General features: G+C 43.1%; 1 protein-coding gene across 3 annotated transcripts in view; it reads left to right on the top strand.

Annotated features, from left to right (window-relative positions):
- SLC12A8 (solute carrier family 12 member 8) overlaps positions 1-17,778 on the top strand; it is a 93,784-nt gene that overhangs the window by 66,520 nt on the left and 9,486 nt on the right. Inside the window, exons 9-14 of one of the 3 annotated variants that reach the window (XM_075000912.1) lie at positions 5,645-5,791; positions 7,604-7,645; positions 11,297-11,978; positions 13,163-13,260; positions 13,735-13,852; positions 15,631-15,691. In XM_075000912.1, coding sequence (XP_074857013.1) covers positions 5,645-5,791; positions 7,604-7,645; positions 11,297-11,978; positions 13,163-13,260; positions 13,735-13,852; positions 15,631-15,691 — 1,148 coding nt within the window. The remainder of the gene's footprint in view (positions 1-5,644; positions 5,792-7,603; positions 7,646-11,296; positions 11,979-13,162; positions 13,261-13,734; positions 13,853-15,630; positions 15,692-17,778) is intronic. The other 2 variants (XM_075000913.1, XM_075000914.1) reach the window with 2 other exon arrangements.

Genomic DNA, 17,778 nt, shown 5'->3' on the forward strand with positions numbered 1-17,778 from the left:
AATGCATATTTGTAAACGTACAAAACTAGCAGATTTCCCCAGCATTGCTCAGGTCCTTAACTCAATTTTTGTTTTATGGAAAATAAAATGAAACGGTTCGTGTTTCATTTCAGTCATTGCTCTGAGGTGGGCTGGGGGTGCGGGATTCAGTACGCAGGCTGCTCTGTGGGGAGAGAACTACCCCAGCCCTCTCTCACCCCAGCAGTTTGGGACCCAGTGAGAGGCACTTCTGTGTGGCTGTAGCAGCTCCAGTGGACACAGCCTGGGAAGCCGTGAATGCCCCTTCCCCAGGTGAGACAAGTCCAGGCTAGGCAGGTGGCGGCCATGGAAGGGCCACCTGTCCCCTGACAGTGTCAGTTGTTGCACAGCTGCAGGTTGGGTGCCATGGCTGGTGGGGAGGTGCCCACTCTTCTGGCTCCAGCAAAGAGCAGACCCCAGTCTGTGTGCGTGTGTGTAGTGGGGGAGAGCACAGCCCTCCACTAGCCCAGAGCAGAGAGCCTGTGGCTTCCCTGTGCTAGGGCCAGTGGGTAGAAATGGCACGCCATGCACCTGCATGTGCACCTGGCCTCCCTGAACCCTCTTTAATCTTCCAGGGAGTATAGACAAGCCCTCAGAGATGTCAGTTTTGAGGATGTCGTTTGTTGATTCTGTCTCTTTTATTTTTGATTTTATGAGACACAGTCCCATTCCAGGCACAGCCTGTTTTCCTGGCACAACCACAACCTTACATGCCTTTAAGTTATGATAAGAGGAAGCTGTATACCGAATTTGGTGGTTCTAGTTCTTACCATTTAGGAGGAACTCTTGATCAGACAAACTCTCTAAAATATGTAGTAGAGATGGACACTCTGGAATTTCACTTCAAAGGAGACCTGATAGGCTAGGACTGCCAATGTCTGGTGAAGTATTTCTACTCTCTGAACTTTTAACACGTTATTTTACTTTTCACAATATCGTGAAGAGACATTTTCCCCCAAGCCCTGAGTGGAATGTCAAGTAGCCCATTTAAATGCAAGTGTTTTTGGTGACTACAATGATATGTAAAGCCTGACACAATCAAACGTTTCTGTCAAGTATTTTTTTTTAAATAGCACCAATATTATGGTGTATTACCACCAATATGATGGTGTATTAATATTATTTTGTATTTACAGCATTCTGAAATAAAAAGGGGCTGGTCTGTTCTCTAGTGGAAATTTACGTTCATTGATTTGTATCTGTTATTTTTCATCCATCCCTTCATAACATGCTTTGTTTTCCTGGAGCCAAATTAGTTAGTTACGGTGTGTATTCTTTCTGAGAGCAGGAGGTAGATGGGTGGGGTTTGGTTTGAGGATTTTCAAAACCCAGCATGAATGTGACATGCTGTCTCCAGGCAGCATTAATTCTATATCTTTTCATCCATCCTCCTTTGCATTGCAAGCTGCTTTCATAAATAGGAAGAAAGACCAATGTTTCCTTAGAAAATGCAAATTTATTAACTGTTTCTCATCAAGCACACACCAGCTGGCATGTAAAATCTCAGGAATACAAGGACACAGGGAATACACTCTCATTAACAGGATGAGGTACATGTTTTTTAGAATTTTTACCTGTGAGAGGAAGTGTGGTCCAGTGGTTAGGGTGCTACACAGGGGATTTTGGTGCAATTGTTTCTCCACTCACGCACTCACTCGTTTTCACCGGGCTGGGGCAGAGGATGTGGGTGTGGGGTGGAGGAACAGGGAGTAGGCGGGTAGGGACTCCATGTGAGGTGTGGGGCCAGGGATGAAGAATTTGGGGTACAGGATGGAGCTCTGGGCTGGGGAGGAGGGGTTCAGAGTGTGGGGAGATACAAGGGCTCTAGGTGGAGGCCAAGAGTGAGGGATTTGAGGTGCGGGAGGGGGTTCCAGGCAGGGTTAGAGGCGTTTGGAGGGTGGGAGGAGGATCAGGGCTGGAGAAGGGAGCTGAAATGTGTGGGGGGAGGTGAGGCTCTGGATAAGGGTGCGGGACCTGGAGTAGGACTGAAAGTTTTGGGATGCAGCGGGGTGCTCTCAGCTGAGACTGAAGGGGGTCAGGGCTGGGCAGGGGGCTGGGCTCAGGGGCGCAGGCTGCAGAAGGCTCTTAGTTCACGTAGCTGCAGGAATCAGTGGTGTGTTCCTGCTCTGGCTCCTAGCTAGGCAGCTCTGCATGCTGCCCCATCCACAGGTGCCTTCCCCCACAGTACCGCCTGGCTGCAGTTCTCAGCTAATGGGAGCTGCAGAGCTGGTGCTCAGCATGGAGGCAGGATGCGGCACCCCCTGGCTGCCCTTACGCATGAGAGCTGGAAGAGGGACATGCTGTGGCTTCTGGGAAGAACCCTGCCCTAGCACCACTGCACCATCTACTGCACTTTTAACATCCCCGTCAGCAGTGCAGACCAGAGCTGCTAGGGTCTCCTTTCGACAGCGCGCTCTGGTTGAAAACTGGACACTGGCAACCCCATTCACAGCACAGGTTTTCTTTCCGCCCCAGAGCTGATAGGGGCTCTATAGATCATAAAGGTCATTCTGAAATGTCTCTCAGGGATGGTTTAGACAGTACGTGGTCCTGCCATTGGGGTAGGGGGCTGGGCTCGATGGCCTGTCGAGGTCCCCAGTCCTAGTGTTCTATGATTCTATGAAATGCCCCTTCTTTCAGTGTGAGAAGGTGGGCTGCCTGTTTTCTGCCATTTTGATTAAAGCAAGTATGTGTAAAATGGAGCGTGTTGCTCTTTCGGCTGAGGGCCCTGGAGCGGAGTGGCTGAGTATTCTGAATAGGCCCAGAGAGGAAGACAAAAGATTTATCACTTAATCTCTCCAGCTGGTTAATGAGCAGTGATGATAAAGCAGGCAAAAATTCATTTCACAGCAGAAAAGATGGCAGCTGTGCAGTAGAGAGGTATTGGAAGTAAATAGCCCCTATCCAAAATCTTGGGTGGAGGGGAGAGACTGTTATCCAGATTTGTGGAGCTCTTTGTCTTGCATGGCCAATTTTTATCTTGTCTCATGTTTGTAAAACCTGGATTCAGCTCCTCCAAAGATTTTGCCAAGGTTCTCACAGGCTGCTTCTACACATGCCACCTGCCATCAGAGGTGGCGTGGTAATGAGGCGTTAACATGCATATTCAGCCTCTCATTAGCATAATGGCAGGCACGTGCATTTCGAAGTGCAGACTTCGAATTGCAGATTGACAGTGAAGAAGGGGGCAGCTTCAAAATAAGCGTCCCCCTTTGGCCTGACCTTACTCCGGTCTAGTGCTGTGGGAGTAAGGGAATGCTGAAGTGAGGTGCTTATTTCAAAGTGGTCCCTATCTGCACAGTTTATCTTCAATTCAAAGTCTGCACTTTGAAATTCATGCAGCTGCCATTATGCTAATGAGGTGCTGAATAAGCACGTTAGTGTCATTAGCCTGCTTCAAATTGCCTCATTACCATGCTACCTCCAATGGGAAACGGCATGCGTAAAAGCAGCCCTAACACTAGATCTACACTAGGCAAAGTAAGTTGACTGCAGATACGCAATTCTAGATACACCAAGTGAGTAGCTAGAATCGACTTGTCTGCGCTCCACTTACCTGACTGTCCTTATTGAATTAAGTCAAAGGGAGAGTGTCTCCCATCAACCTCCCTTACTCCTCAATGCTCACATCTTGCAAGGAGTACAGGAGTCAACTGCAACCCCTGAGAGGTCAATTTCCTGTGTCCCTACTAGACAAGGTTGATCTTCCAGGCTAGTGTAAACGTAGCCTAACAAAGTTAGGGAAGAGAGGATCTAACTGGTACTTCTGATATATAAAATAATGCCAAAAAGTATTTTGGAAAAAAAATATGAAAGCCGTCTTTATACATCCCAGAGGAGCAGCAAAAGACAAACTCAATTTCCTCTGCTTTCGTGGGTAAAGACCTGCTTTGTCAGATGCATCTGATGAAGTGGGTCTTTGCCCACAAAAGCTTATGCTCCAAAATATCTGTTAGCCTATAAGGTGCTACAGGTCTCTTTGTTGCTTTTGAAGATACAGATTATCTCAGCTACTGCTCTGGTACTTGTCAATTTCCTCTGTTTTGCTGTTCCTCTTGAGGGTCTATTTAAAATAATGGCACTTCTCTTCCTGAAAGAAACTCTAGAATCCAGCTCTTCCAGTTCCCTATCCCTTGTGCTAACCGCAAATGCATTTTCTCTTTTTGTTTCTGGAGAACTTCTCTTTTTCCAAGGATCCATACTTGCACAATTAACGTGGATGTTAAGAGAAGTAGCTGGTCATTAAATCATACAGTTGGCTAGAATTTTGGTGGCTCATCCACATCTTGGATGGAAGTGAGATGAACATAGGGTGCTGCAAGAAGTAGTGACAGAGCTTCAGTAGGTGTAAATCTTCCCTGTTAAAAGCTACTGAAACTATACATGGCCCACTGTACTTTTACAGGCAACTGTGTAGCCACAGGCACCTTCTTTTAGAAGAGTAGTTACTTGACCAGATTTCTGCTGACAGAAGGTCCCTTTGGAATGTCAGTCTTTTTCACTTCCTGTTGTGAATGATAGAATGTGGCTGTGTCCTGTTAAACAACAGTCTTGGTCCAGGCCAGGAGTGGAGAGCAGAGGAAGGACATGGTGAGGTTAAAGCTCTGGACGGGAACTTAGAAAATTTAGATTCAGTTCCTGGTTTTGCCACAGACTTCACCTATGAATTGGGACAAGGCATTTTATCAATCCATTTCCCATCTATAAAATGGACAATTACTCCTTTCTCCCATGTGTTGGTGTCTTGTCTATTTACATAAGTGGTTTGGGTCAGGGACCCTGATGTGTTCGTATTGCACCTACCAGATTGCTACCTTCCACCATACACAATATCAGCAGTAAAAGGTGCCAGCACTTCAGAGATTAGTCTGTATGAAAGTTGTGTGAACTTTAAATATTGGTTTAGGATCCACTAGAACCAAAGGTGTTAAATACAACGTATGACTAAAGCAGCCTACTTAGCACAATTTAAAAATTTTAAGTTTTACGTTCATTTAACTTAAGGACATTCCTCACACATTTAAGACAGGAAAATTAAGTCGTTGCATTATATCCTTTGGAACATGGCTTTGGAATCCAATTTATTTAAATGGCATCTTTAATTTGATTGCACTATGGATTTCTTCCCATCCCCCATGATCCTCCCCCCCGCCCCCCCGCACTGTTGGTTTTCCCTTATGGGACACAGGGGTTTGTCTTCCTGTTTTGGATGGTTTAGAGCCTTGTATAGCTCTTCCTGTATGATGTCCTCTGTATATAAGTGTGTGTGCCTGAAATAAACTCCCTTCAAACTCACTTCCAGTTGTTTAATGAAATCAGATGTCTGCTTCCTCGATGCATTTTCTCAACGTGGCGCACATTTCTGGACATGAACTTATCGAATGATTTCCAGTTGGTACAGAATATTCAGCACTGGGTTGCTTTCATGGAAAAGTGTTTTACAGTATTAATAGTTCACCCTCACAGTACCGAGCAGGTTAAGTTACTACTTTCACGTAGTTGGTTCAGTTAATTTTTTGCAAATGAAATCAATGGATTTGCATTTGTAAAGATGAGGGTTTAAAGAAAATGTAGTGTGTTTTAAATAGTGTCTGATAAATATTTGTTTTCTCTTTGCATTTTCTAGGTGTCGTTGGTGGGTTTCTTGTTTTTATTAGGATTGTACATTTCATCCTTAGCTTCCTGCATGGGAGGCTTGTATGGAGCACCCCGCATCCTTCAGTGCATTGCCCAGGAAAAAGTGATACCTGCTCTGGCATTTCTTGGACGTGGGGTCAGTAATCCATGTTGATATAGAATTAGCTGTGGGTTCAGTAACAAACAAATGCTAATGATACTTGGAAAAAACTAGCCCATTGTCATGGCTGATGTACAGTACCATCTCCCTATTTGATTACAGTAAATGTCTCCTTTAATCTCTGCTCTCACCAGCTCCCATGTTGCTCCCTCTCTAGTCCACGCAAAACACAGCCACTACGTTCCTCTTCACTGCCTGTAGCTCTGTTCATGTTGTTGTCTGCTCTTTGAACCCTCTCCATGGAACATCTCATCCTTGCCTTCACGGGGCCATTCCCTTCTTACTTAGCTGACCTTGTCTTTGAGTGTGTGGCCTCCCACCCATCCCTTTTCCATCATTGGCATCTGCCTCAGTTTCCCATTCCACCCCTCTCACATCAGTTTTCTGTGGCTCCTTCCAAACAGAGCCCAACTCATGGAAAATCCTCCTTGAGTGGGTCTGCAAGGCCTCTATGCTCTTGTTACTCAAGTCTCTGCATAGGACCCACTTCTTTTGTGATGCTCACAGTAAATTAGTCAGTTAATTAAAAAGATTGGCTAATTTGTGTCTTAATATCGGTAGCCCCCCCGATCACCATTGTTGCTTCATGCAGCCCTATAGATGTCACATGTGTTCTTAAGTCCTGTTTGAGTCAGTGAGGCTGAAGCACATGCCTATGTGTTTTGCTGAATCAAAGCCTGTGTACTCTGTCCTTCCTCCTTAACCTCTCCTCGCTATCTTGTCTTCTCTCTTGATTGTATCATGTTTGAAATTAGGGCTAGCTTTGCTAGTGGCAGGTTCATGGCCTTAGTATGTAAAAAGCATCAAAAGGCAAGGGTGACTTATTTATATTGTGACATGATATTGGACTTTGTGGATACATTTTCAAAAGAGTCAGTTTTGGGGGCTACAAATCTTAAATGGCCTTTTAAACTAAGGTTTGGCTGAGTACAGGCTAAGGCTTTTCTGCCGCCATTACTCTTGTACATAGTCTTATATATCTTGTATATACAATCATATATATATAAAATCCCATTCAGTTCAGTTGGGTTTGCGTGAATAAGGGTTGTTGGACTGGGTCACAAATTCAAACCAAATCTTTCTTTTCTGACTCTTTTTGCAAGATAGGGGGAAAAACTGCATGTCTCAAAGCATGTGTGTAAAAACAAACCATGCTGGAAAGCAAACAAAAATCTCCCAAAAGAAGTTTTTCAGATGTGCAATGGGTGGTAAATGAAATGAGAAAAAAATGACTTTCAAACAAGTTTTTAACATGTTAAATGTTCTGTGACTCTATTCATTTTGTGTACTCTGTTTCTTACATAGTTCTACCTGTGGGTCTCAAAAACAAGAGTAGTAATGATTCACTATTTTGAAATCTTTTTTTTTTTTTAAAGTGACTTCTGTAGAATGGGCCAAATTCTGCAGTCAGCTACTGTGGGGTCATTTATTGACTTTGACCCACTAGCTGGAAAGCTGATTCTAATATGACTTAGCACTGCAATAGACAGCTTCTGTTTTTTTTCATAAAATTTCCTCATATGAACTCCTTAGTGCTCGCCAAGTGCCAGGACAGGAAGTGCTTTGAAAAGAGGTTAGGCATTAAAGGAAAATGTCCTTCCTCTTGCTAGTATCTGCCACCTTGAGAGTCAACTGTTGATTTGGTTCACAAGTCGGTTAATAAAGTGTATTGCCCATAACAATGCATTCTGTACTGCTTCGTTCAAACAATGGCTTAATTTTTGTAGTCATCATAATCCTAGTTAATATGAAGGAGCTGAACATTGTTTTCTGTGTTGTTAACCTTAGGCCAAATGCATCCAAAGACTGTACCATCTGTTCTCTGTCTCAGTAAGTATCTCTAAGACTTAAGATGCTTTCTGAGAACGTTGTTTCTTTATGCTTGAGACACATTTCTCATAGTGTTGGGAAAATGTGTACAGCCCAGGATGTATTACCATTTTCTATTAATAAATCAGTGGGAGGGGAGGGATGGAAATAATTTCCATTTGAGCTGTGCCATTATTAAAGAAGCACTCATGGTAGAGAAGAATATAGGATGAAAAATATTTCAAGGGGGCATGTTTTGTGTCAGTGTTGGTGTAACTGAACTGTGCCTTCCAGACACTATTGGAGGAAACTTAGTGTGGTCTGTACCATGGTTTACATGGAAGATGGTGAAAGCCTTAATACTGTATATATGAAAACATTTATTTGAATGCATTTCTTGTTTATCCAATCAGAGCTGAGAGATTGTATTATAGGGACACTCGGGATTTAAACGTTTTGATTGCTGTACTAATAATGCCTTAGGAGGCAGATTGTCCAAGGCACAAATGTCATTTAGACAGCCGGCTCCAATTGAAAATCAGTGTATGTTAGGCACTTAGCTGATATTTGAAAATGTTCCCTTGGGTTGCTGGTGCCACCAGAAGCTTAGAAATCTAATTTCCTTTCCACCTTTTATCCTACTTCTTTGATTTGTGCATTTTGTTCAGCGTGGTCAGTGATATTACTCTGCATGGTTTCATAACCAGCCATCTTCCCATGCAGAGCAGGCCCGTTGATGGGCAGGGATGGGCAAAGGGGGCAACTACCCTGGCGCCAGGCAATTCTAAAGGGCCTGGGGCTCCCAGGCACGACTTCTGTAGAAGTGGCAGAGACCCAAATGCTGGGCCCTTTAAATCACTGCTGGAGCCCGGTGAGGCATGCTCTGGATGACAAAGTGGGCTGGCTGTGGAGGAGAGGGGGCACGCAGCATGGAGTAGCCTGGGTGTCTCTGAAGACTGGCTGCCCCAACCCCACCCCTTCCGTGAGCTTGGAGCCCCTTCTTCCACTCCCCTCCTTGTCCAGGGACACAGTAAGTCTGTCAGCTCCAGTGCAGAGAGTCCTATTTCCAAATACTGTAGCTGAATACAGAAATGCCTCCAAAATCGCTTTTCTTCATTTTTTAAAAAAATAACATTTCAGTTCATAATTGGCAGGAAGGTTTAGCCAGAGTTGTCCGGTTAAGTCATCTAATCCATCCCTCAGTGCTGGATAATTCTCGGCAGTGTCTCGTCCTACCCATTTTTAAATGTTGCAGGTGATGCTCTTCTCCCACTTCACAGAATCACAGAATCCCTGGGCTGGAAGGGACCTCAGGAGATCATCTAGTCCAGCCCCCTGCTTCAAGCAGGATCAACCCCCACTAAGTCATCCCAGCCAGGACCTTGTCCAGCCGGGCCTTAAAAACTTCAAGGGGTGGAGAATCCACCACCTCTCTAGGCAACGCACTGCAGTGCTTCACCACCTGCCTGGTGAAGCAGTTTTTCCTAATATCTAACCTACACCTCTCCCTCTTCAACTTCAGACGATTACTCCTTGTTCTGCCATCTGACACCACTGAGAACAGTTTCTCACCCTCCTTTTTAGCACTCCCCTTCAGGAAGTTGAAGGCTGCTATTAAATCACCTTAAGTCTTCTCTTCTGTAAACTAAACAAGCCCAAATCCCTCAGCCTATCCTCATAGGTCTTGTGCTCCAGACCCTTAATCATTTTTGTTGCTCTTCACTGAACCTGCTCCAGCAAATCCACATCCTTTTTGTACTGGGGGACCCAAAACTGGACACAATATTCCAGATGTGGCCTCACCAGTACCGAATAAAGAGGAATAACTACTTCCCTAGATCTGCTCGAAATGCTCCTCCTAATGCACCCTAGTATGCCGTTAGCCTTCTTGAGAGACTGTTCCATAATCTAACATACGTGAGCTGTGATCCTGTAAAATATTGCTTTTTGCCAGGCAGAGGCCCTCTAGGATTTTGTCTTCTACTTGGGCTGTGTTTTCCTTTCCTTAATTTCATCATCTCATTCCTCCTTTTTACAGCTTTCTGATAACACTTCTTTAGCATTGGTATTTACTCGCCACTGATCGCCATAAACTTCTGTCGTGGTGCCTCCTTGCCCTTAGTGTTGCCCTACCCCTGGTGATGCTTTAGCCACTAATGGAAGAGTTGGGATGTATAAAAGCATAAATTCCTTCAAAAGAATCTAAGTGCTGTAGGTTTACATCGGACCTCCAAGTTAATTCAAGCATTGTTCTCCATGGTAGAGTGGCTTTGTGAGTGTCTTGCCAATTTCAAGAACACAAAAAACTACCTTTGTTTTACTGGACAGCCCCGCAAACTCCCCTGAAGCTCGAAGGGCTTGTCTTCACTGCAGAGATAGCATTGAGTATCATGTGTTCTCTAAGTGAGAGTGGGGAAGTGATTCTGACCATACCAGTCAGTCTGGATATTCAGCATTGTGTCTGATAGTCACAGGTAAATTCTGATCCGAGAAGGATTTGCCCACGACTTGTCTTGGTCTGTGTTGGCCTGCCAGCGCTATATTGGCTAACTCAGCTGTTCAAAATCAGATGTAACTGATGACTTTTTCGGTGAGGACAAGGCACGAGAGTGGAGTGTGGCCCTTTTCACGTCACAGCTTCATCTGTAAGAGGTTTTGCACTCCCATGATGCCCTCATTGGTGTCCCTTGAGCCTTATGTGGCTTTGCACAGGCATCTCAGAAGTACAAAGACACTGAATGACTCGGCTAAGGCATCGGGAGGGCGTGTTAGACATGGGGTTGAAATTCAGGAGCTGCCAACACCCAAGCCTTTATTTCAGCTTGACGCACTTGAGTCTGTAGCTCCTTTCCACCCTCCCCCCCCACCTCTACCCTACCCTGAAGTAAAAGAATAAACAATACTTCTTGTGGTAGTCTGCCTTCCTGATCCTTGCCTGGCATCATTTGTTGCTCTTCCTGACACACACCCTTCAACATCCTTGACTGCTTACCCTCTCGTCTGCTCCTTTCCTCTTGGCCTTAGAGCAGTGGTAGCTTCGTTATAAAAAAGAGAAGTCAAGCTAAATGCAGAGTCCCAGAATACCATGATTACTGTTCAGCTTCCTTTAAAGGCCAAGTCAGCAGTTTCTAATGGAAAATGACACCTCTCCCCTGCCTCAAAAGACTTGCTTGGCTGTGAGTTTTCAGAGCTCATTTCCAGTATCTTACACATCACCTTTTGTTTGGCAACATGTATGTTCTTCCATGGACCTGAAATTATAAATGTGTGATTAACTGTCTCAAAAATATTCCTCTCCAGGGCACTCTCCAAACAACATAATAATACTCTCAGTTCTGTGTAAGATTTAGCGTTGCTTTAGTATCCGACTTTAGGGATAGGAAAACAGATACTGAGTGAAGTTAAGTAACTTTCCCAAGGCTGAACAACAAGGCAGTGACAGAAGTCAGATTATTGCTCAGCAGTTCCTGGCGTCTTGGCTTATTCCATTAACCTCTGGTGTGTCTTTTCATGTATGCTGTATGTTCCCTTATTTCATGATCAGTCCATCAAAATTATGCTTAGATCTTGATAGTACTCTATCGGTGTGAACAGTGTGTGTGTCGTCTTCACTTCTGGCTTGTTGGGTATGCAACTATATATTTAAATACATTTGTTTGGTTTACAAAATAGAAAGGGCCTAACAAGACCCCAGTGGCTGCGATTTGCTTAACGAGTCTCATCACCATGGCTTTCCTCTTCGTTGGTCAAGTGAACATCCTTGCTCCTATAGTCACCATAATCTTCATGCTGACATACATTGCTGTGGACTACTCTTATTTTTCAGTATCTATGAGTTATATTCTACAGCAGAAACCCAAAAGGACACAGAAGGAGACATCTAGGTCTGTCAACTCTTCTCAGCCTTTAACCTTTGAGAAAACTTCCCGTTATGGATCAGATGGGATAATTCAAAGCAGATCAGATGGTACTTTGCTAGAATTCACAAAAGACATGGACCAGCTTTTTAAACCTTTTAATAAAGATCCAGGGACTCATAAAGAGAAAGAAGAGAGAGACAAGAATTTAAACCAAAAGGTCAAACAGAGAAAGATAAAGAAGCCAGCCAAGCAAACATTACAAGACAGCTTTCTCTTGGATCTTGATCATAATGCCAGTCCTGCTCCTTGCACCAAAACCTCAGACCTCAGGGATGAAAGCCTTCCCAGTTTTGCTGATCAGACTCGTCAGGGTGAAAGAAATCTATATGCATCATTGACTGTGGCCAGTGAGCAGAGATGTGACCACGAGCTAATGGAATATGGAGAACAACTTTTTAATGAGCTGCAGAATTCCTCCAATCAGAAAGCAGAAGGTAAAGGTTATGAGAGCTGAGATAGACATCTGTGTTTTTGTGGAGGGATACTTAAGAATCTCTATCCTGCTGACACTTTCCTGTATGCAGGCTAGCGACTTGTTTTATATCATGCTGTCATTCTGTGATGCACGGCAACAATATCTTCTTTTTTAATAGGCGAGGGTAGAGTTCACCATAATTCATTACAGGAGAGGTTCCAATCTAATTTGCCTGTGGAAGATTAATTGGTGGAGAACAGGCAACGTTATGTGGGAATGTTGACTATATACAGCGTGCCACTTATTATTCTGCAAATGCATTCTTAATGCTGTGTACACTAAAAGATTTCTGAACCTTGCAAGGCATTTGTTTTCATCTTGATAGTGATGGGGAAGGCTTGTGAGTATGGAGCCCTGTTCTTCAAACTGAAATTATCCCCAACCTGTTCAAGAAGACCATGAGTAATTTGTCGCTGCACCTAAGAATTAGTTTATATTTTAGATCCGGATTCGTAACACGTTGAGTTTATTGAGTTTTTCATCTGAGATTTTTGGGGCTTATCTGTGTAGACATCAAGCTGGAGTGCAAGTCTACCCAGCTCTAGCCTGTTACAGATTAACCCTGGTGTAGACCGTACTGATAGGCATTAACAGTTTGTTAATGTGTTCTGTTCCATAGAGTGCTGGATCAGTGCTCACTAATGAATTGCTACTGTGCATCAGCAGGTTCCATATGGGTAGTTATTACCTGGCAGGCTAATGCAGAAAACAGTCACACCCCATCTTGCTGCAACCTAATTGTTCATAGGGACAAACATTGATTAATTAAGCTTCACAAAGCCCTGTGAGATTTTATTATTAATTCCTCCATATGAGGAAAATGAGGCACAGAGGGGGAGTGACTTGCCTGAGGCCCTACAGAGAGTCAGTAGCAGGTCTAGGAATAGACCCCAGATGCCCTGTCTCCTGCTCTGAACATTCGATAAGATTGCCTCTCTACCACCAGGAAAGGTTATCAGGCTAAACATTGTCATGCAAGTTAGAAACCTGGAATTATACTGTATCATGTTTTCATGTGAATTGTAGGCAGGGGAGAAAGACCCTCCCCAAGGTGTAGGTAGCTTGGCTACCTTCTAGAATGTAGCTCTACATCATCACCTGTATTGGTTTGGTAATGCTTCTGTTTTCATTTTCTTTCTACAGACTCAAATGTAAAGCAACAAAATCAAGAACTAGAAATTCAGAGAATGCCAGTTTCCTTCTACTCCAGATTCTGCAGTCATTGGGTCTCCCTTGCTGGTGTAAGTCATTTTCTTTTACTTGGAGCATTGCTGTAGGATGATTGAACAGTAAAAATAAAACGATTGACAATCGATAGATTGGGATATTGGTAAGTGGGGGTGGGGGCATGTTAACTTCCAGTGTTCCAAGTCATTCTGCAGTCAGTTCATCACAGAGCTCAGATCGTGTTGAACCAAAAACTTTAAGGCTTAGCTGTGACTGCTGTGAGCCCTGTGTATGTGGCAGTGCATTGTTTGGCTGTTGCAGGTAGGAAGTTTTGACTCAATGTCAAAGTCTGCTTCCCAGTCCCCCCTGGGAAACTTTCCTATATGGCTTGTAATATTCCCCTAAGATCCAGTGAATCTCCAGGTCTTGCACAAGATCAGAAAAATGACAGAAGATATCTTTTGGATTTAGAAGGAAATATTTGTTAGCATAACAGTGAAATACAATCATGCGCTGTGTAGTAATCCTGAACACTGCCTTTTCAACAGGCAATCGGATCGCTTGTAATCATGTTTGTCATTCAGTGGATCTACACTCTCATTAGTTTGAGTGTAGCAATTATTCTGTATTTCTACATTGGCCAAATGAGTCCTGGTCTACCCCCTGGTGAGTATCTTTAATCTGTGGCATTAACTCCATCTTAAATACCTATTACATTTTAATTGGAGTTAAGCAGAAATTAAGGCATTTTCATTTAACATGTGAGTTCCGTATTCTAAATGACAGATAATGTTTCCTTGATAGTTTATAGTAAAATTTGCTAAATAACTTTTAAGATATAGTTACATATTTGTCTCTGGCTGTGATTAGCATTACCCAGATTGTTTTGTTTCTGATTAATTTAAACATCTTGTTTAAAAGTCAATAAGCTGTATTGCCATGCTGTAAAATAAATTAGAAAGATCAATTACATTAAATAAACTCACTGATGATAAAAGTTAATGGGAATTGCAAATATTAAATGTATTACATCAGTGGCTAATCTATAAATGCACTTTAATAAATCTAATTAGTTGATACAAATCTACCTGAGAAAGCTGCTGTGAAAACTGGAATTACAATAAGTATCTCATTAGTGTTTGTAATGGCAAAACAAGTGGGCCTTCTGATTCTGAATTAGACAGATTGAAAATGTGAGGAATGTAATCTGGGCAAATACTCTTAAGCAAAAGGGCCTTGAAAAGGTCTGTGCATGTGATTAGTATATAGAGGTTCAAAACTGAAGACTAAAAGAAGTCCACAAAACAAGCTCTCATTGTCTGTGCTCCTTGGTGAACATGCAGGGTGTGGGGTCAGTGTGGTGAATGCACAAAATTTTGGAGGAGAGAAAAATCAGTGGAGCTTTGAAAGCTAATTTCCTTACATGCTTTTGAAAATATCTCCTTATGGCCGTGTCTACACTAGCCAAAAACTTCAAAATGGCCATGCAAATGGCCATTTCGAAGTTTACTAATGAAGCACTGAAATACATATTCAACACCTCAGTAGCATGCAGGCGGCCGCAGCACTTCGAAATTGACGCGGCTCGTCCACATGGGCTCCTTTTCGAAAGGACTCTGGCTACTTTGAAGTCCCCTTATTCCCATCTGCTCGTAGCCTTTGACAGTGTAGCCTTAAGGTTGCTAGATCCCATAAATACACATTGTAAAAGACAAAGCAATAAGCAGTTAAGTTGTGGAATATCCCTTCTAGCCTCTATACATCACTTCCCCATTTCTCAGCCTCAATATATCTTTGATATGGAATATTGGGACACAATTAAAGATTGTTAGGCATATATTAACTGTATCTTTCCATATTTTCAAACACATGATTTGAATTACTTTTTCAGTTTTTGTTTTGTATACAGTTTGAACATTCTTTTGAGTTTTCTTCCCCCCTTATCACTATATTTTATCATCATCTATACCAGGAAAGGAGGCAGTGTTTCCTAGTGGATAGAACACAAGCTTGATACTCAGGAAACCTGGGTTTTATACCCAACTCTGCCAGAGTGTCCTCCGGCAAATCATTTCACTTCTCTATGTCTGCTTTTCCTATCTGCAAATGGGGATAGTGAAAAACACTCCTTTTTAAAGTGCCAAGAAATCTACTGGTGAAAATATAGGCGATATTATTACAGTTTGATGAAGTTAATGTCTAGTAACAATCACGTGTTCTTTTGTAAACTTTCAGGTTACATTCTTGAGAATATGTAAACAATGTTCATGTATGGGAAGAACTGAAAAACATTCTCACAGTTATTAAACTTCTAACCTTTTGCGTAATTAGGGCTAATAACAATCTGCACACTTGTTTGACAGTTTATTCCAAGGCTAGTTCATCTAAAGCTATTACGAGAGATTTAGCAGCATGGTGACTTTTCACGTGTTTTTCCTCTGCAGGGGCAGCAGCTAACTTCAGTTTTCTCAGCTGGATTAAGTTAGGTTTGGTCAGCTCATGCAGGTTGGTACTAATCACTTGGCTCTGACAGTGACATAAGCAGTGCTCTTGTTTAAGGGTGAAGAATTGACATTGTGTGAAAAGGTGGCTGTGTGTTGCAGAAATTGTTACATGCTTCTTTGATGCATCAGAGTTCCCTGCTATGACTGAATTAATCTTAGCATGGCTACAGAGAGTGACTGTGAAACTATTTACTGCTTTAATCAATAGACTGGTCCCCTCTGTATATTCACAGTTGCATTTGCTTACTCTGTTTGCAGAAATAAATATTCACTCCTATTTAGGTAAAAGTGCACAAGGGAATCTTCAGTGCACCCCAGCTGGGGCTGTACAGACCAATTGATGTGCACTGTGTGAGTTGTCTTTAGAAATTAGAAAGCCCTGTATACGTTAGCTGGCCATACTCTTATCCAGCATTTGGATGGGAATGCTACTGAGCAGCCTGGCCAGTGTCAAATCCTGGAGGGAAGCAGAGATTGGGTTCCAGGTTCTACACAGCTTGCTGTTCAGAAGAGATGACTGTGATGGATTTGATCACAGGGATCCCCCTTGAGGCTGTCACATGGTGTGCTGAGCATGCTACTGAGCCCCCCACCTGCTCTTTGGGGCTCCTCACCACCCTGTCCTGCTGGGCCACAAGTTCTGATCTCCTCCAGCCAAAGCACAGAGTTGGAATTACTGTCCCCCAGCAGAGGAACACAGACACGGAAACAGCTCAGCTCTAAGCAGGGCCACCCACAGGAGGGGGAAAGAAGGCAACTTCACAGTGGCCAGCCAGCCTTTTAAAGGGGCTCAGAGCTCTGGCTATTGCTACTTTGGCAGCAGTGGTGGCTGGAGCTTCAGGGTGCTTTGAAATGCCACAACAGCACTGCTTCGCCTGTCTGTATGGGGTGGGGATGGGGCCTGTGGTCTGAGCAGTGCAAGGCCCTAAGCCCCACCTCTTCTGCCCTGGGCTCCACCCAGGACAGCCAGGCCTCCCTTCCACCTTGCCCAGGGTCCCATGGTGATTATTGGCCCTGGTGGCTCTAGGGCTTTGACAGCACCCAGGAACGCAGCCCCAGAGAGGACCAAAATCCCAAATAAATCTGGCTTACTCTACATAGGAGTTTTACACAGAGAAAGCTGATAAGTTCACCCTCCTTATCATTGAGAGAGAGATGCAGAGTGATTGCTCCCCTCCCCAGTAAGAATTATTTTCACTGGGTTTGATAATAAAGAAAAGGGTTTTTATTACATATAAAATATAGGATCAAAGTGATTGCACGTGAAAATGGACAAATCAAAGTAAGTTACTATGCCAAAATAAACAAAACACTCCAATTAAGCCTAATACATTAGCAGAAATTGTTTCAAATCACCTTTGCCTTTATTTCAGGTAAAATGCTTCAAGACAGAATTGATTTTTTTTCCACTGGGCTGGGTCTATAGCTGTTTGTATCTTTAGAATTCTTTGTTTTCAGATTTCTTCATGTGTAACCTCTAGGGTGTGGCAGAAATTTCAAAAGCCAGCTGAAGACAAAAGACTTAATGCTTTCCATTCCTTAAGTAAATTTTCACCAGGCTGGTATCCCTTGGTTAATTTCCGTATCCCTGCGGGAAAAAAACAGATTCAAGATGGATTCTAGTGACAGGTGGCATGGTCACATGTGTTTTTAGGAGCAGCCCCAGTTTGGGCTTACAGGAAAACAAAATCATTCACAGATCATTACCTTGAATATTGATCCTGAGTGTCAATAATGGCCCTCCTTAGCACAGTTAGAACTATAAACAGATCCACACTTCAGATTTCTAACTTCACATACGAGAGTGATAAATACACATTCATCAGATTGTAACTTTAAAAATGTTACATGATTAATTTTGCCTAAAGCATGTTCAAGTTATGCATATTCATAAGCCAATTTTCATAAAGTATGTGGGGGCAGGACAATAATGTTGACTGTTCCTTTTTGTTTTCATTTAACACTATTAGTATGCATAGTGTTTTTTTATATTATCAATTAATTATTACCTACAGGCCCCAACCAAGATTGGGGCTTCATTTTGCTAAGTATTTGCACATAATGAACAACGCTTCCTGTCCCAAAATG

Source organism: Carettochelys insculpta, chromosome 8 (assembly GCF_033958435.1).
Source record: "Carettochelys insculpta isolate YL-2023 chromosome 8, ASM3395843v1, whole genome shotgun sequence".
NCBI lineage: Eukaryota > Metazoa > Chordata > Testudines > Carettochelyidae > Carettochelys > Carettochelys insculpta.